General features: G+C 38.6%; 3 protein-coding genes across 4 annotated transcripts; 1 reads left to right on the plus strand and 2 right to left on the minus strand.

Moving 5' to 3' along the window:
• Positions 1 to 245: 245 nt before the first annotated feature.
• On the minus strand, positions 246 to 8,975 carry asb5a (ankyrin repeat and SOCS box containing 5a). Of its 2 annotated transcripts, none has more exons than XM_035911147.2 (7): positions 7,836 to 8,975; positions 6,092 to 6,171; positions 2,804 to 2,911; positions 2,408 to 2,558; positions 1,779 to 1,913; positions 996 to 1,187; positions 246 to 861 (listed from the first exon to the last, which is right to left on the minus strand). In XM_035911147.2, exons 1-7 carry the CDS (start codon positions 8,038 to 8,040, stop codon positions 734 to 736), a joined length of 999 nt encoding a protein of 332 aa, XP_035767040.1. In that variant the 5' UTR covers positions 8,041 to 8,975; the 3' UTR covers positions 246 to 733. The 2 variants fall into 2 exon arrangements, with proteins under 2 accessions (XP_035767040.1, XP_035767041.1); XM_035911148.2 differs by lacking the exon at positions 7,836 to 8,975 and adding an exon at positions 6,557 to 7,189.
• ctso (cathepsin O) lies at positions 8,609 to 18,991 on the plus strand. Its single transcript, XM_087846312.1, has 8 exons — positions 8,609 to 8,937; positions 9,688 to 9,793; positions 9,965 to 10,089; positions 12,711 to 12,878; positions 14,633 to 14,754; positions 17,548 to 17,711; positions 18,544 to 18,636; positions 18,759 to 18,991. Exons 1-8 carry the CDS (start codon positions 8,644 to 8,646, stop codon positions 18,791 to 18,793), a joined length of 1,107 nt encoding a protein of 368 aa, XP_087702438.1. The 5' UTR covers positions 8,609 to 8,643; the 3' UTR covers positions 18,794 to 18,991.
• On the minus strand, positions 18,967 to 24,287 carry tdo2a (tryptophan 2,3-dioxygenase a). The gene is made up of 12 exons (XM_087846305.1): positions 24,179 to 24,287; positions 23,954 to 24,059; positions 23,776 to 23,866; positions 23,302 to 23,372; positions 22,716 to 22,843; positions 22,433 to 22,619; positions 22,011 to 22,118; positions 21,776 to 21,887; positions 21,527 to 21,584; positions 20,938 to 21,017; positions 20,554 to 20,644; positions 18,967 to 20,253 (listed from the first exon to the last, which is right to left on the minus strand). The coding sequence occupies exons 1-12, from the start codon at positions 24,211 to 24,213 to the stop codon at positions 20,100 to 20,102; spliced, it is 1,221 nt and encodes a 406-aa protein (XP_087702431.1). The 5' UTR covers positions 24,214 to 24,287; the 3' UTR covers positions 18,967 to 20,099.
• Positions 24,288 to 27,093: the final 2,806 nt, after the last annotated feature.

Raw genomic sequence — 27,093 nt, forward strand, 5'->3', positions numbered from 1 at the left:
TGAAATAAAAAATCAAAATACGGCCAAAATATTATGAAACGGCACATGAATATCTTGTTAATAATATGTTAGAGCATGATTTAAAAGTTCCATTCAGCTACACACATTTCCATCTGAGCAGTTGTCAGCGGTCAGTAATCCAAGCTTAAACTTGTCAACTCTTTGAATAACTCCACCACTGAGACAAACATCAGTAACAAATCCACCATGTGGCTGCTGGGAAAGACATATTTGAAAGCAACAGGTTTCAAAACAGATTTTTAATAATCTAATGTTTAATGCAAAACAATGAACATTCATTAACATATAGCATATAGTGTGCATTTACACGATATTCTAATCTTTTATGGGGGGGGGTTTAAATATAAAGTGCAACACTCACTGGCAACTAGTAAGGCATTTTCTAAACACTGCAGAACAGAAAACAAAATATTCATTATTAATGTTATTCAAACAAAATTAACCTAGGGAAAACTAATCCTGGAAGTTTGTTTTAGTGGCATCCTGCTTTACATTTATCCAGGTCCACACATCCTCACATGGGAATCAGGCCAGCTCAACACAGCTGCAGTCAGCTACTCGGCCGTGTAGCTAATTCAAATTAATTGCTTTTACTGGATTGACTGGAAGCTAAAATTAAAGTTTAAGAGGAGTGTGGAGTTGATATAATTTTTTGGTGTCCAAGGCTTCTTCCTGCAAGTCCCATTTAGGCAGACAGTGTGATAGTCTGTTGTCATTGGTACTGCAGGTAGCTCTTGATCCTGTTAGGTAGAGGAAGATGGGAAAGAAGGTGGAGTCTGTCGCGTCCAACGCAGTTTCTGATGCACTGACGACACAACTGGCTAAGCAACCGTGGTGTAGCTATGAAAAGGAGACAGGAAAACATTATTTATCACTGTTAATTGGTGGTTAAAAAAAAGACAGAAACAGATCAAAGCTAGGTCAGGAAGGGATCAATGATTGCGAACGAAACTAAGCAAAAAGTAAACTCCTACCTTCATAAAGCAGTAGAAAGCCTTCTGTAAGACTGCTGGGTGGAGCCACATCCACTGGCCTCTGAAACTCTGTGTTCCTGGCATTAATGTCTGCGCCAAAGTCCAGCAGCAACTTCACTACAGCTGTGCAGTCTTTTTCTGCAGCTGCATGTAAAGGTGAATCCAGGGATTTACCTTTCTGTACATTTGCACCTACATGGAGGAGACTATAATTATCCATAGTCCAATCAGAAAACTCCAATATCAGATGCCTGTATTGTTAAGTACAAGTAGCTTTGGTTAATTTGCGATTATATTTTTAATTTACCTTTTCTTTACTTGCCTAAATTAGTACCTTATTTCAAAGACTGCAGGGAGACACAAATGGGCACACTAATCACTTGTATATGTAATCAGTCACTTGTTGGGTATAAATGTGGTCCCACTTCTTATTGAAATTGCAATGTGTGCTTTGCTTGTATTAAGTTCTTGTTTACTAAGGCTGCTGCTAATAAAACAATTAGTTTGTCTGTTTCTTATGTGATAGAGCTCTCATTAGCTCTTTGTTACACCTTTTGCACTTGACAATTTGCAGTCTCATTGTTTGTCATATTCCTAGCACAGAATTTATCATATTGTTGTTTAAATGTTTTTATTCCCCCCCCCCAGAGGCCTCTAAAATCCTCTGAGCATGCATATATTTATTATATATCAGTTTGTTTTTGTCCTTCTAATCTTTGCGCTTAAGTCCATATGTTCACATAGGACTTTTCTGTAAACATCGACACAGTTCTGCGAACTGACCTTCCCTCAGGAGTTTCCTGGCACATTCGAGCTCTTGGCAGACGCAGGCTGTATATAGTGCTGTGCCCAGGTGAGGAATGTCCATGTCCACATCTGCCCCCCAAGTCACCAGAGCCTCTACACAACCGTAATGACCTGGAAGTAATGAAGCGTGAAGTCAGTAATCAGTAAGTGACAATGCAAAATAATTCTCCAAGCTGTCTGCTCAGGCCCTGTTGGATTTATAGCTAAAGCTGTTTATCATAGTGCGAGTAGGAACGTGCTTATAGCACAGTAAAGGACACAAAATCAGGTCGAACGTCAAGCGTAATCTGCAGTGAGGGGAACTGCGATAATGTTGGGTTATTTTCTGCTTATAGTGCTCTGATTATACCGTTAGTCAAAAATAATGACTCTCATCAGCAAAAGCCGGCTCTCACAAGCTTAAGTCTCTTAGGACCGGTCCTCTAACACTGGCTCACTTTGAAGTAAATGGTCCATGTAGAATAGTCTCTTTTTGCAAGGGGATATCTTTCCATTGTGTTTCCCACACAGTATGACACGCATAATCGTGTAACACTTGAATCACAAAAAATACTGAAAATAATCATAGTTGATGAATTTTTGTAAAATCGTTGGTCATGACATACCTTTGCTGGTTGCTTCGTGTATCGGAGAAGGTTGATATACAAGACTCTGGGGTTTTGCTCCATTTTCCAGAAGGATTTCCGTGCATGCCACACTGCCCACTGTACAGGCATTGAACAGAGCGGTGACTCCATCAATTGTAGAAGCATTGACCTGTGAACACATTTTCCTTTTATTCTTATTTTTAGGCCTTATTTAATCATGCAAGTTGACTAATAGTAACAGCCTGGGGCTACGGTTGAAAGGGAACAACAACAACAACTTAATAGCTCTGCAGCGACTGAAACAGGACATTGCTCATTTGTTACCCTTACCCAGATTTTCCCAGCCATGGAAATTTAATTTGACCTGTGCAACATGGCAACATTAAAGAGTCACCAGGCCACTATAGGACTTACATTTGCTCCTGCATCAATGAGTGCTCTGGCACAGGCAACATGGTCTCCAAGACAGGCCTCATGCAGGGGTGTTACATGGTCTATAGTCAGAACATTTACATTGTGACCCTGGAAACAGAATCAAATAGCCACAAATATTTAGCCGGCATGGATATTTATGGGACATTAACTCATAAATGAACAAGAACATTAATAAAGTTTATCTCCTCTTACAAAACACAGACATTCTCTTCAGTCAGGGTCCTTAGCGATTTTTCAAACTGTGATGATTTCAACAGCAGAGATTAACAAGCCTGCTAATTAAACTGAAAGCCAGTAAAGAGCTAATAAATTACCATCTGAAATCCTGTAATAATTGTCATTGTTATGAATTTGTCTGACTAGAGCAAAGCATTGTTTCCTCTGTAGCTGAAGTCACAGGCTTTTTTGTAGCACACTCTGTGAGCAGCTGGAAATGCAAGTGGAGATTTCACTTTTAATGCATTTGTATTAGTATTGTACTTGTTTTTGTTTATGATTATTCTTTCCTTAGCATATGCTCAAATAATAGTTGCATGGTTAAACTCCCCTCACACACTATACATAAGGGGCATGTATATGCCATAAAAACTACAAAAATCACATTAATTTTAAAACCATGTGGTTATTGTAACCCATAGTACACTTTTGAGTATTTACATTTTGTGTTGTTGGCATTTAGCTAGCCTGTATATTGAAACTTACGAACTGTTGTTAAGTACGTGCAGGTTTAAAGTGTCAAATAGGGCAGTAAATAGAAAGTACAATCTCTTACAATTCCAGGGGTTTGGGTCATGAATTAAAAAGAAAATCTTTGGGTAAATAAGGCCTTTGAACTACTGTACAATACATGATATATCATACCACGCCATTGTTTATTTTCCTAGAACAGGGGTAGGCAACTCCAGGCCTCGAGTGCCGGTGTCCTGGAGGTTTTAGATGTGTCCATGATCCATCACAGCTGATTTAAAGGGCTACATGACTCCTCAGCATTTCTTGAAGTTCTCCAGAGGCCTGGTAATGCACTAATCATTTGATTCAGGTGTGTTAACCCAGAGTGTGGTCTAAAACCTGCACTATGTGAAAAATTAAGTACACTCTATGATTCAATAGCTTGTAGAACAAACTTTACTCTGACATTGTTCTTTAAAACAGGGTTTGTGGGGATTTATCCACAGCTTCCTCAAGGTCTCACCACAGCATTTTAGCTAAGAGGTTGATCTGGACTTTGACTGTCCCACTGCAACACCTTGGGTCTTTTCTTTTTCAGCCATTCTGTTGTAGGTTTGCTCTTGTGGTGATGTTCTAGTCTGTGACCAAATTTCAGCTAAGCTTTAACAGATAGCCTCATCTTTAAACGTAGAATGGTGTTGAACGGTGTTCATGGGGCCCAGGATGTAACTCAAATCATCACCCCTCCACCACTGAGCTTGACAGTTACTATGAACAATTACTGTCACTATGAAGTGACTGTGCTGATATGTTGTGTTTCTGTTTTGCCACATGTGGCACTGTGAATAATGGCCAAACATCTCCACTTCCAGGTTCCAGGTGCTGCCATGTTCATTTTAGAGAGAACAGGCTTTCTACTGGCAACCCTTCCAAACAAACCATATTAGTTCAGTCTTTTCCTAATTGTACTATAATGAGATGTAGCTTTTGGGTTTTTGGCAGTGTCTCTGGGCATTGCAGAGATGAATTTTGGCAACTGTCTTACATGTTTTCCACTTGTGAATAATCTTTCTCACTGTAGAATGATTTGGTCTTCCCAAACAGATCAGCAGCAACAATTGCTTCTTTAAGATAATCGCCTAGTTTTTCCTTATTCGTTGGCAATGTGCTAAACATTGACACGCACCTGCACGCTCCAGACCAGCAAAGTGCCAAAATGTCTGCTCTTACATCGGTGGTTACACTTGCTGAATGATCAGTTACTGATGCTTTTACCCTAATGCATTTAGAGTGTGTACATAATTGTTTCTGCACTTTGGCTCAATTTTTTTATCATGAAAATAATGACAGAGTGTGTAGTATGTCGTGTTTTTTAATTCATTTTAGGTGGTATTTACAAAATTTGTGGAGCTGTTCAGAACCATGCATCCATTTTTATCGGCTTATAATAAAATTATAATAATAATAAGGGTCGTGATGGGGCTGGAGATAATCCCACTGGTCTTAAGGGTAAAACTGGACAGGTGAACAGTCTGTATCAGGGCTCACCCAGTGAGACAGACAAACACTCATGCTCACATCCACACTTATAGCCAATTTAGAATTACCACTTAACCTATCACGCATGTCTTTGGACTATGGGAGGAAGCCAGAGTGCCCATAGAGCAGCGGTCCCCAACCTTTTTTGCGCCACGGACTTTATTTATGCCCGACAATATTTTCATGGACCGGCCTTTAAGGTGTCGCGGATAAATACAACAAAATAAAACCAGTACCAGTACCGAGAAAAAGAAGATTTATTCATAACAAAAAGAAAAGACCCAGGAAAACAGAGTAAATGATAAAAACGATAACAAAATAACGCTGAAAACCGATAAAAACCCTGAAAACTATACATTTCACACCTGAGCCTCAACTCTCGCGGCCCGGTACCAAACGACTCACGGACAGGTACCGGTCCGAGGCCCGGGGGTTGGGGACCGCTGCCATAGAGAACCACAGGCAAAAGAGATAACATACAAATTCCACTCAGAAAAGTCCCAGCTGATCAGGGGATTTGGACCTTCTTGCTTTGAGGAAACAATGCCTACTATTGCACCACTGTGCTGCCTTGTAAGGAACAGCTTTTTATCTTATATGTTATTTTTTTTAATATGCACTGATACATCAACTCTTATAATTGACAGATAGCGTGAAACAGTATCTTCCCTGTTGGATCACTAACATTATTAGCATTTTTATGCCGCATGGAAAGCTAGAACTACGTAGTGAAATATGGAAATAGTTATCAATAATTTATCTGGTAGGTGTATACTGTGTTATTCTCATTAAAAAATATTGCTGCTACAAGCATGCCAAGCATATGCCATATTGTAATCTTGACCCAGGTAATAATTTTATACAAGTCTTACAGATAACTTTATAGCAGTCTCCAGAGTTTTATCCACACCTTGATCTCTTTATCAAGGTGTGGATAAATCTACAAAGTTACTGAACCACACTGGCTTGTGGAAGAGATGGTTACGACAGGATTCATGTTTGCAGATGAGAGGTTACACATTACCCGCCTGCCTCCAAGGGAATTGTGTTTTTCTTCACCTGTAAAATGAGGGTCCTCAAGGCCAGGAGGCGGCCCTGACTGGCAGCATCGTGGAGGGGTGAGCGGTCTGCCCAAGAGCCTGTGACAGGAATATGAATTCAGTATTCAATCCAGTATTGAAAACTTAAATGTATTATTATTTACTTAATTCTCTCATCGAGAGAAATAAAAATAAAATCAACAGTACAGAGAAAGCTTCAAATATGCTGCCACACATCTAAACATAGCAAGTAGGTGTTTTAACCTCTCAAGTCACGTTTTACCTTTCATCTTCCAAGAGTTAATGCACCCGGCAGCATATGGTTATGTGACTTAACAGCGCTTGAAAATTCCTGATGCATTAAACTCTGCACTATCACACTCCATTCACATGACAAATGAAAGTAAACCTGCCAAACTGGCTGTGGCCGTTCAATAAAAAAAGAAGGAAATCCAGAAAAAAGAAGAAATGTCTTCAGGCACACCTGAGTCAATGTCCAGAATAACAGCTGATGCATTCCACACGTTCTCATCGCCATCATCTTCATCCATCCTTTCATCCATATTCTTTATGAATTATACAATAATCCACCCAATGTTTTCTATTAAATCCATGCTTTTTTATTCATGCACCTTATTTTCCCTGACTGACATTAGAATCTGAAATACAGACAGGACCAGGTAGAGACATCAAACAGATTTCTCAGAACAAGAAAGAGCATCTCTACGGGACCGTGACAAATACCCTGAGCTTGGTCAATTAGTATTCCATGGGGTGGGTACACTTTAGATTAAACAGCCCTTTGGATGATAGCTACAGATTATGTTGTTGTCGTGTCTGTCTTCCCTCAGAATGTGCCTTCGAACCGCCTGTTCCTGAGAATGTGGAGTGTTGTTTTGGTGGCTGTGTGAAAGTGTGCACTGCATAGCTGGGAATGGAAACTAGGGCAGGATGCGGCTGGGGGAGGGGATATCATGACTGCGTTCTATTAATACATTAGAGAGAAAGAGCTGCCGGGCCAACAGTGTCTTCATTTAATATTGAATGTACAGTTCAGGATTTCTTAGTAGCTATTAAGCTAATGAAAGAAAAGTGGGCTATCAATGATATTTCTAGCATGTATTAATGTGAACACAATTAATGGCTTTTATACTCATTGGATTAGCAATGCAGTATTTATAGCTCATTTGTAAACACTGAAATTGTGTGTGTGTGTCTGTGTGCATGGAGGGCTTCTGTAGGATTCTAAAGAAAACATTTACATTTGACCTCTGACCTTTTACAGTTGGGGTTAAATGCATTGCAGGGTGTTTGTAACCATAATTTATTTATATTGTGGTTACATTTAAGCTGTGTTTGCCATCATCGTACAGATATTTTTTTTAGGGGGGAGGTAACAATGTTTAAAACAATAACAATAATAATATTTATATTTATAATTAATGTGCAATAATAACAGTGTGCAATACAAATACACTTATTCCTCTTTTTTATTACTAAGTTATTATACTGTGTTGTGTTGTTTGTGTTGCGTTGTGATGTGTCATATCGTGTCATGTTGTGTTACATGTAGTGCCGACGTAGGACAGTTTTCCAATTTCATTGTACTACTGTACTATGTATGACTGTGCAATGACAATAAAGAGTTATCTTATCTTATATATTACACCTTAAACTGAAAAGGTTTATTAAACAAAGTAACCAAATTAATAAAAAAAACAAGTGTTAGTGCTTTTTAAAACGACCTGTCTCAGAGTACTCACTGTGTTGTTGACCATAATCATAGAACTCTGCTGATATCCTGGCAGCCTCTTTGCGGTTCCCACGGACAATGTAGAAGTATGTCAGCAAGTTAAGAGAGATCTTAACAAAAAGCTTAAAGCAGAACAGTGCCAAGATGCTGAGGTAAACATTTGACAACTGGGCTGCGAAGGGCTTGTTGGTGAATTCCTCTGTATGGTCTGACATTTCCTCTGGCACGATACAGAAGAGCTTTGGTTATGATGAACGCAGGATCAGATGCCACTACAAAAAGCATAAGAGTAGCCTGCTTTTTCCTCCCAGTGCACTGACTAGTTGGCTGGTCCTGACAAAGCACGGGCTGGAAAAAATTCTCTGCAGCTGCTACTGTGCCTGATTGCAACAACTGAAATGTAAGTGTACACTATGTTTGGATGTGGGTGGGCTCAAGTTATAAAAACTTACAAACTTGTTTTAATTGCAGAGGTGATGTAATTTCACCAAAAATGTAAGTCGTGGCAGTATTTAATTCATATTTTTCATTAAAATGTCCTTTTGCATGAGTTGAACTAAATATAGTGGCGTAAATTCTGGTTTAGTTTGGCTGAACATGTGTTTAAATGTCTTGCAGTCAGTTGAATAAACGATCATTTGAATCTAGATAAAACTGATGTGAATAATTAAACTTCATTTCAACACACACACACACCTAAAATACTTTATGCGCGTTTTAAATAGTTTACATTTTTTGCATGCAAGTTTTTTATCAACCAGCGCTCGTCGTAGTAAACTTTCTTTCGTTTCCAAGGGAACGCCTCTTGATTACAACGCATGCGCGACAAATCTTCACCCTTTTCCGCGAACATCAAAACGCTTGTGCTTCCCCGTGTGGGTGTTTCTCAGCTGACATTTGTTCGTCAAATGAGGGCTTGTCAGGTGTTCATACCCGCTGTGGTCGCTCTCGGATTAATTGTCTCTCCTGTGTTTTGCCAAAATGTGAACTCAAGTGAAATTCGGACTCAGTTAAACGGCTCTGCCGCTGATTTCGGGGCATACAGAAAGCAGTTTCACCGCACGTATGAAGTAAGCAGCGAGGAATTTAGTCGCCGTCATCTCAGTTTTCAGGTATGTAAAGTGAGGGAGGCGTATAATACTTCTTAAGTGCCACACTTAGCAAGTGTGAAGTGCTCAGACGGAAAACTGAAAACAAACTGGGGGAGTACTTCTTGTTAGACCACGCCCACTCACGTAGAAGACGGAAATACGGAAAATAATTTTGGAAAATTTTGTTGAATGTTACATTAAATATAGATATAACTATAAAAAGCATACAAATACTGGCATAAACTGAGATTAAGTGAAAATTGTACTACAACATTGGAACAATAGTAACATGCAATAGTAACAATTCCTAGTAACAGGGAGGTGAACATAAAATTGCAGCTTAATAGCTGAAGTCGTGTGAAATAAAAACAGCTGTGAGTTCAAGAACATTTAATTTAGTCTTTCACTCTTACCTGCTTCCTTATTTCCCAACTGGTCGCCACAGTTTTACACTGTGTATATTGATATGATTAGCAACATATCTTTTATAAGCTGCTTAATATGTTTTAACATCTGTCAGCATGACATGCTTAGAGGTTTTTTTTTGGCTATTATATTAACAATTGTGTGTTTTTTTTAGTCAGAGTTGGATAAGAAAAGTTTTGAGAGGTTTCAAATACATAAATGTAGATTATTTTCATTTCCCTTTCTATCAGAAGTATTGAACATCTACATGAACTTATTTTAAAGACCAGAGTTTACTGTTATGTTTTTCTTTCCTTTTAATATCCCATTTAATATCATTGTGCCGTTTCATTTGTGTAATTGCAGAGAGCTACAATACGGCACACCTATCTGAACTCATTTTCCACAGAAACACAATCTGCCAAGTATGGCATCAACCAATTCTCTGACCTTTCACAGGAGGAATTCAGAGGTAGGTTGATATTTTGACATAGAGGTATGTTTAGTGAATCCTTTGGACATTTTATTAATTTATATTTCTGTCCTGCCTTTTGTTAAACTAGGCTGAGTCTGCAGAATCATAGTTTACACTTGTGTTTGTATAAAAAAAGAATGACTTTGAACTGTATCTCTATATCCACAGATCTGTACCTGGGAGCAGTCTATGAGAGAGCTCCTCTCTTCTCTGGACTGAGTGTAAAGGAGCTCCCAGACAAATTTGACTGGAGGGACAAGGCAGCCGTGGCACCAGTCCAGGACCAACAAGCAGTAAGTTTTACACATGGTACTGTAGTTATACTGTACATGTGGGAGGTTAGCTGGAGATGCTTCAGATGCAGAGACATAATTGGACAGATAAAGTCATGCCTTTTCATTATTTATGAATAAAGCAATCAATCAACAAACAGGTACAGAATACCAAATACTACACAGGCTTTGATAATGAACGCAAGTCTTCACCAGTAACACAGTCAAAATTATGATGTAGACACTTGTCAGGTGATTCTTTGCTTTTCACTTTTAAGTAGGTGAAAATTTATGATGCCCTGTGCAAGAGATTTCAGTGCTTCAGTTTTAAGGGTGAATATACATTTAACACTTTTTAAACATTTTTTATTGTAATTTATTATTTTTTTCCCACCAAAGTGAAAAAAGATGTGAAATTGTAAAATAAAAGCAATTTTAAGTGGTTTAAGCGCCTTGAGGCAACTGTTGTTGTGATTTGATGCTATATAAATAAAATCGAATTGAATTGAATCTAAAAGCAGAGAAGACAAAACGCATCAAATGTTGACATGAGAATGTGTGGCTGGTATTGTAAGTGTAAGAATAACATTTCTTAACAGAAAAAGAATGTAGGGATTTCATCATATACATCTATGTGAGGGACAACTGAGATTTTGTACTGAAGATCATTGCATGGGCTCAGAGAGGACTCTGAAAATCGTCGTCACTGAACCCAGTGGATCCCTTCATCAGCAGATTCAAGTTAAAAATTGTTTTTCATCTAAAGAGAAAGCGTATATAAAGAAGACCCAGAAACTCTTTTGCCTTCTCTCGGCACCAAACTCTTTCCCGTGTTCTGGACAATCAAAAGTTGAAATTCCTCATTAGTAATCTCAAATGCCTAATCATCCAAGCTGAAGTGTGGTAGCTTTGAAAAAACAGAATATGTGATAGTATGCGTGTCCATTAATGGACGTGGTGTTTGCGACTTGTACATCGGCAAATGCAGGATTAATCCCAAGTGATATACCCCCCCCTCCCCCCCCCCCCCCCCCACACACACACACACACATAGAATATTTAAGAATTTATGCAGACTTTTTTTTTCATTTAAAAAAGTCTAACATTCTTGTTGTCACATGTCTCAAAGTGAGAATTCAGGTAAGTGGAAAGAGACTTTTTTTCCAGATGAGTACATTGGGAATGCTCTTCAAATGTGAAGCATTTAATATGAAGTACCAGAGAGGAAAAGGCATATTTGACTTGAAGGCGACCTCAGTAATGGTAGTGGAAGAGCAAAGGAGCAATGACAAACTAAACCTCTGGAGCTGTTGCTCAGGGAGCAGAATGAACCCGGGGGTACAGAAGGGAGAGGGTTAGTGAGACTGAGTCGTTGCCTGTCCCTGCTGAAGATACACTTTTTGCTCTTTTTGTCCTTTATCTCTTTAGTCAGTCAATTTGCCATAGGGGATGATGATATTGCTGTAAAACTGTTGTCCTAAGGGAGAGACATAACCGGTTCAGCTGAACGCCATCATGATCATATATTTTACTTTGCTCTATTCAGGTAAAGTTTCGCACTCCAGGGAGATGCACTAAATGACCACTCTCACCTACCACTCTCCTCTGCTGCTGTTTTACCGGTCAGATTTTTTTTCTCTAGCTCTGCCTGTGGACCTGCTGAGATGGTGAGACAGAATATAAACTGCTGTAGGATGCACACAGACCCGATATATCAAACCGCTCACATCTTGTTAATGCTTCTTGATCCATTTTTTTTTTTACCTTTCTTGATTCCATGTTTGTGTCTTGAGAACATTTGATCACTTTAAAAGCAGATAGCCCCAATATTGTGTATACTCAGCACATACTTATGTTGAGACCAGGCAATATTGACTGATTTTGCTTTCAGCATTGATTTTAAGCCGTGAAACCATATTGAGCAGCAAAAATTGGATTTTAACAGAGAGCTCAGTTTTTCATTACATCTATGGGAATACATTTATGCCAAGTAAGTGAACTGAGCATGCAATATTAGGATGCCGTTTGGAGAATAATATTTGCTTGTGCAAATATTAAGCAAAAAAACCCAAAAAAAACCCCCACACAGACGCACACAAGAATCCCTCACATGATGAACTACTGTATGTACCAGCAAAAAAGCAATACTTGTTTCAGGAAAGCATTTTTTAATCTATGTCAGATATAAAATATGAGAAATTGTTTTGCAGTCTGAATACAATAAATAAGCCATAGACATAAAACCTTAAATTAAGACCTTTAACTGAAGCAGATATTCACATTTTTCTGAAGCGTGTGCACACCTGTGGTTTTTCTGTCAGTAGATGGCAGCAGAAAACAATCGGTCACAGTCACATTATCACGTACCGTGTAGAGCATTTAGAAACTGAAGATACTTGATTAAACCATCTAAAATCTTGTGTCAGTCTTATAACACTGGCAGAGGGCTTTTTAGATGATTATTATAGTAGGATTATATAGACAGATATGCATAGGTAGTTCATTTCCAGAAATAAATAAGAAATATCTCCTTAGGATGGTACAGTGTGAATAGATTCTAGGTCAGGAGCTGGATCTAAATAAGGCTTGCGAGATTGTTTTCTTTTCTCTTTTGTCTCATTTCTGTAATTTTGCCTTCACAGTGTGGGAGCTGTTGGGCTTTTAGTGTGGTTGGTGCCATACAGTCTGTCCATGCCATAGGAGGCTCACGGCTGGAGCAGCTCAGTGTGCAGCAGGTTGTTGACTGCTCCTACCAAAACGCAGGCTGCAATGGAGGCTCCACAACTCGGGCTCTGAACTGGTTAAAACAGGTATGCTGATAGTCACACAACGTTAACAGATTTTTAGGTCTTATAAAAGATGCTTCCAGAATCTTAGCTTATAATACCTGAAATGACCAAGGCTGCAATTCTGTATCACTAAGGCAACAGGAGAAATTGAAAATATGGTCCTGTCTAAAAGCCCGAGGCCACCTCTCATTTTTCTGTTCTTTGCTTCCAAGGTGCCAAACTTTCTAATATTTTGTAAGTGTCTTGAACAGTAATTCAACAATACTTTGTTCCTGTTTCTTTAGTTGAATATATGAAAAATGCCAATGATAAGTTTTACAGGCATACAATATATTTTTGCACCAAGAAAATATAGCCAAAAACCCAAAAAGTGAGGAAACTGTGGAGTACAAAAGAAAAAATGACAGTCCTTAAAAAATCTATCTACAGCAAATGAACATTGTCTGAAAGTCATGTCCTTAAAAAATGGGTAAAAATCGAGCAAAATGCTGACAGAGGACCTGAGAGATGCACCTGCCCTTCAGATGATCCTTCTGCTGTTCACTGAAGCCTCATGAGAAATGTTCTCAGTTGATAGGTGGCTGTCAAGAAGCCATTTTTAAGAAAGGAAGAGAGTGAGATGGTGAGAAAAAGACTGAAGTATGTCAGCTTAAGCAAGAACTGGACTGAAAATCTGTGGCAACAGGTGGAGTGATGAATTCAGATGTGACATATTTGGTTTGGAGGAAGTGAGGAGAGGTACCGCAGTGATTAGTAAAACATGGTGGAGGCTTTGTCGTGGTTTGGGGCTGTATTTCAGCCACTGGTGTTGGGGATCTTGTGTTCGTGCACGGTCGTGTTGGGGGCGACCGTGGCTCAGGGGGTTGGGAAGCGCATCTGTAACCAGAAGGTCGCCGGTTCGATCCCCAGGCTCTCTGTCCTGGTCGTTGTGTCCTTCGGCAAGACACTTTATGGTGTTGGCCAGAGGGGCCGATGGCATGATATGGCAGCCTCGCTTCTGTCAGTCTGCCCCAGGGCAGCTGTGGCTACAACTGTAGCTGCCTCCACCAGTGTGTGAATGAATAGTGGCATTGTAAAGCGCTTTGGGTGCCTTGAAAAAGCGCTATATAAATCCAATCCATTATTATTGTTATTATCTTGTCAAAACACTATCAGTCATTGGACTGGCCTCCAGAGAGCCTCTGTCAAGAGGTCACCTTGACAGAGAACATATATATATGAACATATATATTTGGGCGACCGTGGCTCAGGGGGTTGGGAAGAGCATCTGTAACCGGAAGGTTGGGCTCTGGGCTCTCTGTCCTGGTCGTTGTGTCCTTGGGCAAGACACTTTACCTACTACCTACTGGTGTTGGCCAGAGGGGCCGATGGCGCGATATGGCAGCCTCACTTCTGTCAGGCTGCCTCAGGGCAGCTGTGGCTACAACCGTAGCTGCCTCCACCAGTGTGTGAATGTGAGAGTGAATGAATAGTAGCATTGTAAAGTGCTTTGGGTGCCTTGAAAAGCGCTATATAAATCCAATCCATTGTTATTATACTATATTCCCATATATCTTTGCATGTTTCAGTAAATTGCTGCACCTGCATCGCAATTTTCCTAGCAAAATGTAAGGAAATGAGTGGGTGGCTTAAAACCTTTTCACATTACTGTAGAATCACACGATTTAAAACGTTAGCATCTATAAAATCTGTGTAACATTGTTTAGACATACACATTAAGAAAAAAGAAATAAAACAGACATGCTGTTTACTAATGTTCATTATTTGCTTTGTAGACCAGAATGAAGCTGGTGAGTCAGTCTGAGTATCCCTACAAGGCCAAAACAGAAATCTGCCATTTTTTCTCCCAGTCACACGGCGGTGTTGCCGTGAAGAACTTTACAACACATGACTTCAGGTGAGACTTTATTTTTACCAAGTTTTCTACAAGGAATAAAAGTTAAATATTAACTTCATAAATTTAAGGAGAATAACATGAAACTTTAATGTGGGTTTCATAAAGTACCAAGGACAGAGAAATGGGCGTGGGATTGGTTCTGTGCAATCACAGTGTTTACTCTGTCAACACAGACATAGATAGCTCACTAGCACAGAGGTTCTTAACTCCGGGTCAGTTCTTTTGGCCCAAAGGTGAATCTGATTGTCTTTACTTAAAATTTAACAGAACAGGGACTTTGCTCCGTGCATATGTAATGCCTTCTGTTGTTATTGTTGTTATTTTGCCTTCTCAGTATAATACTTTCATAACAAGGCTCTGAATCCACTCTCAGAGCAGATTTAACTGAGCATCCAAGTAACCTAAGATGATGTTTATTCTTTATTTTTATTTATTTATGTGCAATCTTTTAAACAATAGTATACATTTTAATTGTATTTATTAAGTGTTGTTTTCTTGATATTTTTCTGCCAAACATGAATGAATTTGTTAAAAACATGGAGGGCTGCCATGTTTCTTCTAATATTTTTATTACAGTATCAGTATGCAACCATGACCTTGAATGGTACAAACCTCATTTATCACAGACTCCATATATTGGAAAAGAGTCTTGGTAGTGATAATTTACTGTGCTAACACACAGCAAATTATCACAACCACGACTAGTAAGAAACAGGAGTACTGTCTGCCTGGCAATAATTCTGCAAGTAGTTGCAACTCTCTTGGTGCAAAGTCAAAGAACTACAAATCACTTGTCAGGGAAATTGGGGGACAAGTGAGCTGAGATTTACAGTAGCATCAACTGGCCTTCATTACCATGGAGGCAGAGTGCCTCATCAACCTGTGCTTTGTAGGATACAGCCATGGGCAGCTGGAGAAAGAAGAGTTAAACTTGAGAATAGATTTGTACTGCTGCTGCAGGACCCCGGATCTCTGTGAGATGGCCTAGATAACCTCTTATCTTCACACAGCAGTTTAAGGACTTAAAGTAGTAATGGAAGTAAAAGACTACAGGGAGAAATAGCGACTAGACCTCAGACTCTGAATGTGGTTGATTTTGCTTCTTTAACTCAAGAGCGATTCAAAAATATACTGCTTTTCTAAACTCAGTAATCGGGTTGGACACCCAGCTATGAAAAATGCACACATGGACCAAATCCATTTTGGAAACAAATAAAACAATCAGCTTTTTTGTAATGGGATTTCACCAACATGTTGTTCATTCTACTTTAATATGGAGGCATTTATCAGAGAAGTTCATAAACTCAACTGATTATTTCAACTACATGCACACTCCACGAAGTGCTTTAAAAAACAAACAACAACAAACATTGTTATCTTTTTCACATTCATCTTTTTTAGTGGAGTTGAAATTTGTGTTAACAAGTCAAAAGTAAAATAGTCAGCCACCCCAGCTGCTACCTGACAAAAGTTAAATACATGATGGATGCCACAGCCAGGAGATTCTCACTCTGTATACTGACTAGCAAGGTTTGGAATTCACAAAGGTTTGCAGAAACTCAGTGATACTTCATTTCTATATCATAAATATTTCTTGTTTTCACTAAAGCCTGTCAGGCAGCCTCGGGCCTCTCAGAGTCGCTGCTGCCAGAATCGTAACAAGAGGCTAGAATTTAAGGTGATATTCTTAAATCAGACACTTTCAAGTTCTGTTGCTGGTTTATAAATCACTTAGAATCAAACTAGGTTAGGCTGCCTTCTGCTAGTGTGCTGCATACAGATGGAAACAACTTCCTTCCTGATGATATATCATGCGCGCCAATCTAGCCACTTTCACATTTAACCCAAAAACTCACTTGTTCTCTCTTGTCTGTGATGGATTGGTTTCTGTGTTTTATAGTTGTTGTTTTCAGGTCAGCGTCTAATGGCATAACTGCAATGTAGATTTATTCATAGTGGACTGTTATGTTCATATTTTATTTTCTTTGGATGCATTTTATTTCCTTTTGCATACTTACCTGTCATCCCGTGCTCTTATATTTATAGTTTATTGTGGCTCACTATTTTTGATGCTTCCCTTTGTCCGTGTAAAGCAGTTTAACTTCCCTCTCTGTTTGAAGTGTGCCGTGTAAATAAAGCCACTTTGCCTTTCTAAACAGAACTTGAAAGTGAAGCGCTGATATTGAGATTTATTGCATATCAACACAATGTTACTTAAATTCCTGATGTTCTCTCATCCACAATTCACTGATCCAGTCTAAACATTTTCCTTAGACCTGTATGCGTCTTCTGAGGGGTCTCAACGTTAGGTCACGGAGTTTATCAAGCTGCTGGAATTGGATGTTTCTGAAGGGTGGAGACTTGGGGAGGTCACAGGGACGGCGAATCTCATGGTTAAACCAGATTTTTACTGCTGAAAAACACCATAAAGTTTTAACACAACCTCACCATAAATGGAAACCCAAATGACTTTATTCTGACTTTCTTCGGTATAGATTTGGCACAAACAGGGGCTTCGCGCACCATATGTAATAAGGCTGGCAGAGTACAGCGTGACATAACACCAGCGGGAATCATCTTGTGCAAGGACAGAGAGTGTTGCTCAAAAACTGGCCTCTTTAGTTACAAACTGACGGGAGAAAATGCACCACATTTAGTAAAAATCAAACAAAACTGATGTACTGATAATTGAAGTTGATTAGTTAAATATTCTTGTACAACATTTAACTGCCTGACTTTACATTAGAGTAGTAACGTAATTATAAGAACACGTTGTGCTGTGTTTTTTCCCAGTGGTCAAGAGAAGGCAATGATGGGTCAGCTAGTACAATATGGCCCTTTGGTTGCTATTGTGGATGCTGTAAGCTGGCAAGATTACCTGGGAGGCATCATCCAATACCACTGCTCCAGCCAGTGGTCCAACCATGCTATTCTGATTGTCGGCTATGACACTACCGGTAAATACTACCACATGTCACATTTAAGTGAGACAAAGTATTTTGAATAGTTTAAAAAAAATATGACTTTATAATTTATTTGAGCTAACACAATTTTCGATTTTTAGAGATTTGTAATCCACCGTGAAAGTAGTTTAAACCTGCATTTGATCAGAGTTTTTAGCTTATTTCGAATCCTTAAAAATAAAATTTTTATATCAAGTGAAATATGAGCCAGCAGGAGGAAAAGGTTTTACATGTCAGATCTGAAGACTAAATAAAAATGAAAATGTTTTCATTTCTCAAGGTCCTTATTTCAACTCCTGCTTGTTTAGTTGCAAGTAATTTACGAGATTAAAGCAGAGTTTGAGTTTTCTTTTTAAACTTGCCTTATTTACAGCGTATCATTAAGTATTTTGCTATTTCACCTTGTACCCTAATCCCCTGTTCTCTTAGCATGCGGTGATCAAAGGTTAGCTGAAATTGTAATCATTAACAATTTGTGTACTCATGTTGACGTGATGGTGTACCAGATGTTCTGTTTATTTCGATGTTTATCTACTTCTTTTGGGATCCAGAAAGTGGACACTTGTGAATATTAGAGGCTAAACACTAGTTTGGTTACAGCTGTGTGGTAGCAGCTATCACATACTTTATTTATGGGCATAGTTTAGACAAAACTACTTTACATTTATTAACATCAATTATTTCAAACACTTCTGTTTTCTAGGTATTACGCAAGCGTCGGAGTGATTATGTAACGGTCTAATGTGGATGCAGCACACATGCTAAGCACCAGTAGTGCTTCTTTACCTAGTAAATAATTCACTCTTAAATGCATGTTGTCTTTCAGGGGACATTCCGTACTGGATTGTGCAGAACTCCTGGGGAACAAGATGGGGAAATGACGGCTATGTTTATATAAAAATAGGTGGTAACGTTTGTGGTGAGTTTGACCTTTGATCTTGACATTTTATATGATCTTTCATCTTAAGATAGGTGCACTGAAGTGTCCAGAATCTCCTCGGGGAATAACAGCGTTTCTCTATTTTCTTTTTCTTTTTGCAGGCATTGCAGATTCAGTGGCAGCTGTTTTTCTTTGACAACAATGCCTGTATGAGTCATGGTGTGCATGTGTGTGCGTGTGTGTGTGTGAGAATATCTGTGTGATTACCAGTGCCAAATTTCAAATCATTCATCTGTTTGCTTTCGAGTACCACTTTAAATGTTTTTATTGTGATGTAAGCACCACTAAAACCAAATAAAATACTTCATACTGTTGCCAAGTGTTGAATTTTAATAGAACAATAAAACACATCACTGCAAAAATACAATAACATGAATCGTTCCATCATATAAAACACATCTTATTAAATACATACAGATATATGTCATAGGTTATGAGTCATACATGTGGCTATAAAGATATTTCATTAATCAGTGCATAAATACGTGACAAAATGAATTTAAAACTTTACAAAAACAACAACAACGTTATGTACAATTTTATGGTTCATATTTATTCTGTGCAAATGGTTTTGTTTTAGACGTTGATGCGTTCGGTTCATTGGTTCATCATTTGCTGTACACCTTTATGCACTCAAGACACATCTGAGTAGTCTGAAATGGCTCCCTCCATGACACCATCCCTGCGCTGAGATGAAAGATGAGCCATTTTTGTAAAAACTCATCATCGCCACCAGCGTTGTCCTTGCACTCACAGTTTGATCACTGCTCTCACTGATCTGTTTGCTTTCAGGTCAATCTCAGCCAATTTACATAAATTTATTGAGGAAACATCTGAGCACCTCTTATCAAGGAGCCATCTGCAGTACTTTGTGGCTCACTGTCAAGATTAAAGTAAAATAGTCTTAATTTGGCTGTTTAAATATTTGATTTATTATCTGTCAGACATTGCGTCATAAACCTGCAGCATAATTTATCTTGATTTTCTCTTGTTTGCTAAGCATTAATATGTACAAATGTAGTTACTTTGTTACATCTACTGTTTTTGTGCATTCATGTGTGATGCCATGTAAAGACATCACGCCTTCAAATCAACCCGTCTGCGTTATTCTTCACTCCAACATCCAGTTCACCTAATGTCAAATTAAAATACCACATGACCTCGAATTTCATCTCACCTAGATTTGAAATCCTTCTTAATAATATATAGTGTTTGATAAAACTGGCCACATGTTGAATTGCCTCCATTCATGAAAACACATACACTTCATATTTCAGTGTATGAGTTCTTTAAAGGTACACTGATGCCATGCATTGTTTCTCATAAACATCAACAAAATGTATTTCTTTGACCTGATTTTCACCTCTCATCGAACTGTAAATAATCCGCTGCTGGGAGATCTGTTTAAGTGAAAAAGCCTGGACAGACGAGTGAGATGCACTCTAATCCGAGTCGTCACTGCTGCAGTAGGAGCTGTCGCAGCACTCAGCCGTGTACAGAAAAGTGTGAATGTTGGGATTCAGCTTGGGTACCCAGTGGCGAGGCACCAGGAATGTTGCCAGGTTGAAAAGATCCACAAAAACTTTGTATCGGTCACTAATTAAAAAGATCAAATAAAGAATGGTTTACTTAGTATGTGCAACTGTTCTGGATTTCGTCTTCTGAGAAGCAAAACATAAACTGCGGTTCACATTTTATTTTACTCTTGTGTTGTTTCTTTGAACTTGAAATATATTGTCACTGTGCATTACAGAAGGAACTGCTACATGACAAGTTAATTAAGATAAGCAGAGTAGCACTGCGCTGTCTTTATCTAAATTAACTCTGAAGTGTTTCGGATACTTGCTGTGTGAAAATAAATGTCCAATCATAAGATTATTTTACATCATACAATACCTGACGGTTGATCTAAGATAGTGGTAGCCAGACGACCCCCCTGTGCCAGCTTTGCTGCCAATCATCCGGTGAACCATGCACACATGATTGTCTACAAAACAAGTAGGGGAAAAAACATCCAGGAATAGCCATTGTTATTTTGTCCATTGGCGATAGGTTGTATTGATCAGCGGGAATGGAGGATGTTATAAGGTTCTTCTGCCTCTTGGGTTCAAATCTAACTTTAAAGTTTTGTAACTTTGTAGGCTTCTTTGTTAGTCCAGTTCTGCCCTTGGGCAAAAAATAAAAACAACACACTGTAGAAAACAAATATACTTTCCTTTCCCCTCAAACTTTCTTACTCTGTTTACACGTAACAAGCAATGGTGATGCCTCGGTACTTACATCTCCATTTCGTCATGAGGGTGTCGATATCCATGAGGGATGTGAGCAGCTGGAAGGGAACCTGGAACCTTGGCTCTTCCCTGAAAGGTAAAAAAAAAAAGGATTTTATGTTTCACAGATTATAATGTAAAAAAAGAAACTATTTTCTCTACACATCAGCTATAACATGAGCACAACTATCACCTGTTCACTACCACCAGTAAGTTACCGTATTAAATTTAGCATCTGTTATCACCTTCCACTAACTTCAGTTACCTCTGTTGACTTTTGCATAGACTCAGTAAATCTCAAGTGACAATGTGTCCTTACCGCAACGATTTGAAAGAAAAAGCCGGTTACCACACCTTTTAATAAAGCTTACATTTTCAGGCAGGTTGCACAAAGGGGCTTGTGTAATGGAAAATTTATGTGGGAAGAACAAATGAGTACCCTTGCCTCAGGGACTAGCACTGAGGCGTTCTTGTGCAAGACTTTCCACTGAAGCTGTTTGCAGCCTCCAGGTGTTAACAATGTAAAACTATGAATAGGAAGCAAATATAACATACAGTGTCACCACTAGACCATTAAAGGTGAAACAAACTAAACATACCTGTAGAAGTATATCATCAGAGCACCTTGCAGAGCCTTGTAAGAGAGTCTCCTCTCGCCTTGTTAACGAAAGGGAAAGTTTTTATTTTCGAGGTAACAAGAAATGCTGGTGTTTACATCCTTTTGTAAACTAGAGTTTCAATTTTAAAGTCCACACCTTGCACAAGATAAGCTTCACTTTGCGTCAAATAGAGGCCGTAAATAAACATGATAAAGCCTCGGTGATTATGGCATCCGATTAAACACTTACCCTTGCTGACAAGGTGATCGTGGCGCTTTTCGTCAAACAGAGATGCGAAAAGCTCCCTCTGTTTGACCATCTCTGCCATCAGTTCCTCTTTCTCTTCAGAATCAGGCATTTTCTTTAAAAGAAAATACGGGAGGAAAAAACAGCCGTGTCTGTCAGTCATCGGCGTACTCCAGGGACAGCAAAAAAAAAATAAAAAGAAAAAAAGTTTGTTCTGAAAGCTGGAGCCATCTCTTACCTCTATTTTCTCCTTCTCCTGATTTAACCCATCAAATATATTGATTTCCAGCCTTTGCCAGAAATTGAAGCCATCCACCTCCAATCCAGGAGTTCTCTCCAGCCACTCCTGAAAGAACAGCCCAGGGTTTTTTCTCACATGTATGCTCTAGCACAGGGGTGAGCAATTAATTTCGCCAAAGGGTCACATGAGAAATTGGGACTGTCGTAGAGGGCTACACCATGGAGGTTATAGAGAGACAAAATTAATATTGAGCAGAAATGGGTTCAGTTTATTGGTTTATTGGTGTGGCCCGTTACAAAAGTCCCAGTTTGTCATGTGGCACCTTGGCAAAGCAGGGCGAAAGAACAACAAATTCATGTTCATTCTTTGTGTTTTAATTACTTACTAACTAAATCAAAAATGGTAGCTGTAAAACATACCTCAACTAACTTTAAAAGTGTTGGTTCCTGCTCAGTGGAGAGCAGCATCTCACTGTCATGACCTTTAAAGTTGTCCCTGTAATGGCGTCTGTTGTACGGAACCCTCAGGTTGTCTGGAACTCCAATTTTGTTCTCCAAGAGCCGAAACTGGAGGCTTTGGAAGCCAGAGGCCGGAGACAGGTATTCCCTGTGTACACAAATAAGCAAACATGTACACAGTAAAGCCAGAGTGCAACGCTGTGGAGGAGTGCATGTTATATTGCTTTTTTGGAGAGGAGTTTACCTAAAGTCAAAAAAGTCCAAGGCTGTCATTGTTTCCAAAACCACAAACTGGTCAACCAACAGTCTGAAGATCATCACAACCCTGTGGATGCGAGTGTTGACTTTGAGCATGTTACGTTCGTCTCGGACCTTCAGAGGAAGAGCAAATGTCAGGGGAATTATTGCTGAGCACATTTAAGCTTGTAGGTCGGGAAACAGTCGAATTAAATAACTGGTTCTTTTTGTATTTTCAACAATATTTTATAAGTATAACATATAATGTATATTTCTACCTAAGCAAGATGTTAAATTACAACTGCTGTTCGGCTATTAGTCTGGAAATACCTGATCACAAACTTTAGTATGACTAGTGAATGTAATTTTTTAAACAGAGGCACTGAGCGATTGTGACGGTGTTCTTCTTTAAAATGCATTTTAAACCCTTCATCTTATTGACTTCATTTTTTCTTATCAGCACTCAATCTTTAACATTTGCAGTGTGCATCTAAAAATAGTAGCAGCAGTGCATAGATACATTTTATTTTTCTCTATTTTAATTGTGAATTTACAATTGCTTAACCTTCTGTTACCACAGAAATATAACTTACATGACCGCTGATGAAGATCTCTCGCACAGAGTCCAGTTCAAACAAAATCTGTTTGAACCACAGTTCATAGGCTGAAATAATAATAATAAAAAAAGATCTTTAAGCATCATTAATATATATATAAGTATTTTATTTTGAGGTAAGGACAAAGGTCAGTAAGCAGTCAAGGCTTTTACATTTTTCTATTCACAGGTGGAGAAAGAGAGAAATGAAGGAAAAACGGTTGAACTATTTCTATTCTCACACTCAGTGGATGCAACACAAAACCTCCATATCCTTCACTATAGGGGTGAAAGAGTCTCCCTTTAATTTAAAATTGATTTTCCTTTTTTCACCTGTCTCTAACTGTCTGTAAACAAGGTGAATGATTTACAATCAAATCAACATTTAAGTAAAGTTTATGACTGGATTCAATTTTGCTTTCTCGAGAAAATGAGAAAAAAATAATTTCAAACAAAACGAAGCTCAACTTACCTTGATGGGTGACAATGAAGAGGTGCTCATCATGGATCTTATTGGCTTTTAGTTCACTTTGCAGAACCTGAGCTGTGAGTATTTTGTCGAGCTGACGGTTGGAAAGAGAGAAATCGATTGATATAAAAACTTTGATTGAACAACAAATGCAAATGTCAGTACAAATATAGATTTGTACCTGCAGGTAGTCTCCATAGATAATCCCTCCTTTACTGGCCTTGTTGATCCCTGCCTGGGAGTCGTCCTCATCTTCTTTAGTTTTAGGAGGTTTATTTTTGAATAACCTGCAGTACAAAGAGAACACCTCTGGTTACTTGTTTTCCCATCAACAGGATTAGAAATGTTGGTAACATGTTTCTATTGAATGTAAGTGAAAAAAGGGGGATAAAAAATATGAACGCACAAATGCTTCTTCTCAAAGTACGGACATCCACTCATGACTTATTCAAATGGGTGGCAGCAAAGATGTATCCTTGTTCGTCAACTAATATTTACTAAAAGAGTTTTCAACACAATCCGAGTTTTTAAAGACTTGTCTTGTCCAATCAGTCACAAGTATACAGTTACCATCCGGCCCGCCTCTATTTTTCCCTTGGAGCCGCTGTTTATCATTACTCAGGACTGACGTCTGGACTTTGTTTGACCTGCTAAAAGAAAGGTCACGCAGACCTAAAAGAATAAATTAAGGGCATATTATTTTTCTGCATTTACGAAGCTATCAGGAATATCAAATGACCTCCACATTATAAGGTTTTGAATTTGCAATAGATTGCTTGATGGTTTTGATTTAGACGTGGCTGTCTTAGTCACTGGGCTTCAGTGTTTACACTCAGGGATACTCTGTTTATACTCTATGAAAAACTGAACTTATAAAGGTAAGATGGACAACACCTGTCCTTGCTGCAAAGACAAATATGGGCTTTATCTGTTTTTGCTTCTGAAATGTTATGGAGACTCTGTAGATGCAGCCCAAAGAAGGAAGAGAAATACTGCTTTTAGTATTTGGTGGTTTTAGCTGTAACAGGTTTAACCACTGATTAAAAATCTAGGAGTGATTTTGCTTTAATTTAAAAAATGGAAATCTCATTTCAACCAGGTCCTTAAAACAATTTCTCTATCTTAGAAATATTAAAGTTACAGTTACCCCCCAGCTTTTAGCGCTGGTTCATTTTTATTGGATTATTTGAACCCAGCAAAAAAAAGAAAATCAGGTCGTTCAGAAGTTGCTTAAAACACTCTCACAATCTCATTGCTGCATCACAGACAGTGAATGTAAAGTATATATATATATATATATATATATTCTCCATTGTATTTTTTTCTGCATCATAAGATTGTTTTTTCTTGTTGTGAAATAATTTGTTTACAATGGTGTTATAACAAGTGTTTTTATATTAGATTGTTCAGGACCTTCTGTATTAGTGTGGAAGTCACCAGAAATCCTTGATGACAGTCTGTATGTCATTGAACTCAGCTGTAAATATTTGCAATTTGGTTAATATTCTATTTATGTTGGTGGAGATTGGAAATGCGTGGTTTTAAAGTTACTGAGAGCACATGATGTTTCCTTATAGTACTCCTTTAAGTACTTTTCTGAGTATTTTTTCTTATAAATGAGGTTCAGCGATATACATACCTTGAAGAGACGGAGTGTTTTTGTCCACTGCTTGTTGGAAGCTGAAAATGTCATTCATGTCACACTGCAATAGCTGCCATACACATGGGAAATATTTGTTGTTCTCACAATCCACACGGTCTGTGTAAAAATAGTTCTGTTGCTCCCCACTACCCGAGCCACATCACAACACGCACACAGTGCTTTTGAACAACAGTGAACTCCGTTTCATCCGCGTGAAACTGAGAATCCACAGTCCACTCTCTCTAAATCGTCCCTGAGATCATTAGCTCTCTCAGGTTTTTTTTTTTCTCCAACACTCTTTGCAGACTTACCAAGTAGTTCCATCAGCGTGCGCAACAGTTCTCGGAAGATCAGAGGAATGATAACAAGCAGCTATTTCTGAATTGGGACATGGTACAAGCCTAGCATTATAAGGCTTCACGCTGAGCAAGAAGAGCAGCAAGAAGCCCAAAAATCCTTTGTTCTTGTTCTCATTTAGTTGGGATGAATGGGATGCTGGTGGAGAAACGGCTACAGTGGATGAGATGTTTGTGAAGACACGAGACCTATTACGGTACATTTGCAAGTCTCACAAACACGACATGTATTATGACATGCCTGAGTCAGACTGAGTTACTAATTAAAAGAGGCAGGGATAAATCATTTTCTTGTTCTCGCTGCCATGTGAAATGAAAGTTAACCATCTCTATCCACCCCCTCTCTTCTCCCTGTCCTTTAACAGGTATAAAGTCCTGGAATAAATCAACGTCATCTTCGTCTTCAGCTCGGCCTTCATATATAAATCACTGGACTCGTTATCCTCACAGTTAAACACAATCAGTGCATTTATAATTTAAACGTAGCAACAAATGTATCACAAAATGTAGCAAACAGATTAAGTAATAACTCTTCTTTTTGCTGTAGGCATCCTCTAAGAAAATATTTATACACTCTAATATTTTACCTTCTCTTTCTGTTGTTAGTTTAAACATTTTCCTTTAGAAAAATTGCACCTGTTTGATCCTTTTTTAAGTCACTACTATTTAAGTTTAGTCACATTTCCTGCATTTGGAAATCCTGCCAAAAATACTGTTACACATCAATCTGATTGATTTTTCATCAAACGGAAGCTCGACGAGTTGTCAGCTCAAAGTGAGTAAAAACAATAATGAAACTGCAGACGCTCGTGTGCTTGTTTGATGGCAGAAGGGGAACAAAAACAGATCTTTTATGAGTCACGGACTACATGTTTAAATTTAACTCCCCCCTGGACATTTAAGATTTAAAATGTGCGTTGTCTCCGTCTGTTGATTATTAATGTGCTCATAATTATCTAATAAGCTCGGTTGATGAACATGATTGCACATATTTAACATCACTCTGCTACTGTAACTTCACCTTCGCTTTAAATTACCGCAGCTGTCTTTAGTCTCAGCTTTTTGTCAGATGATTTTATATGAATCTGAGGAGTGGAGATTTTTGTCAAAGCTTGCTTCAATTCCCCACATCTCTAGACTTGAATCAGAATTTATACTTGTAGATATTTCTTCAGTACTGTAACAGCTATTTTGATATAAAGTCCCCGAGCCACTTGAAAGTCAAAATCAACCATCTAAATAAATCGAGCCCGTTGACGTCAAACTCAAGTGTCATATGATCTTTGGTTTCATCTTCAGGTATCCAAGAGGGGGGACATGTAG

Source organism: Neolamprologus brichardi, chromosome 2 (genome assembly GCF_056152115.1).
Source record: "Neolamprologus brichardi isolate AB-2024 chromosome 2, ASM5615211v1, whole genome shotgun sequence".
NCBI classification, from domain to species: Eukaryota; Metazoa; Chordata; class Actinopteri; order Cichliformes; family Cichlidae; genus Neolamprologus; species Neolamprologus brichardi.

Excerpts from the sequence above, each read along its gene's own strand:
- asb5a (XM_035911147.2), bottom strand. The coding sequence starts at position 8,040 with ATGTCAGACCATACAGAGGAATTCACCAACAAGCCCTTCGCAGCCCAG. Across the intron at positions 6,172-7,835 it reads TGATTATGGTCAACAACACA|GCTCTTGGGCAGACCGCTCA; the intron begins GTGAGTACTCTG and ends TTCCTGTCACAG. Across the intron at positions 2,912-6,091 it reads TGAGGACCCTCATTTTACAG|GGTCACAATGTAAATGTTCT; the intron begins GTGAAGAAAAAC and ends TTCTGTTTCCAG.
- ctso (XM_087846312.1), top strand. The coding sequence starts at position 8,644 with ATGCGCGACAAATCTTCACCCTTTTCCGCGAACATCAAAACGCTTGTG. Across the intron at positions 14,755-17,547 it reads TTTACAACACATGACTTCAG|TGGTCAAGAGAAGGCAATGA; the intron begins GTGAGACTTTAT and ends GTTTTTTCCCAG. Across the intron at positions 18,637-18,758 it reads AATAGGTGGTAACGTTTGTG|GCATTGCAGATTCAGTGGCA; the intron begins GTGAGTTTGACC and ends TTCTTTTTGCAG.
- tdo2a (XM_087846305.1), bottom strand. The coding sequence starts at position 24,213 with ATGAGTGGATGTCCGTACTTTGAGAAGAAGCATTT. Across the intron at positions 20,645-20,937 it reads CCTCATGACGAAATGGAGAT|ACAATCATGTGTGCATGGTT; the intron begins GTAAGTACCGAG and ends CTTGTTTTGTAG. Across the intron at positions 20,254-20,553 it reads TATCTTAGATCAACCGTCAG|TGACCGATACAAAGTTTTTG; the intron begins GTATTGTATGAT and ends CTTTTTAATTAG.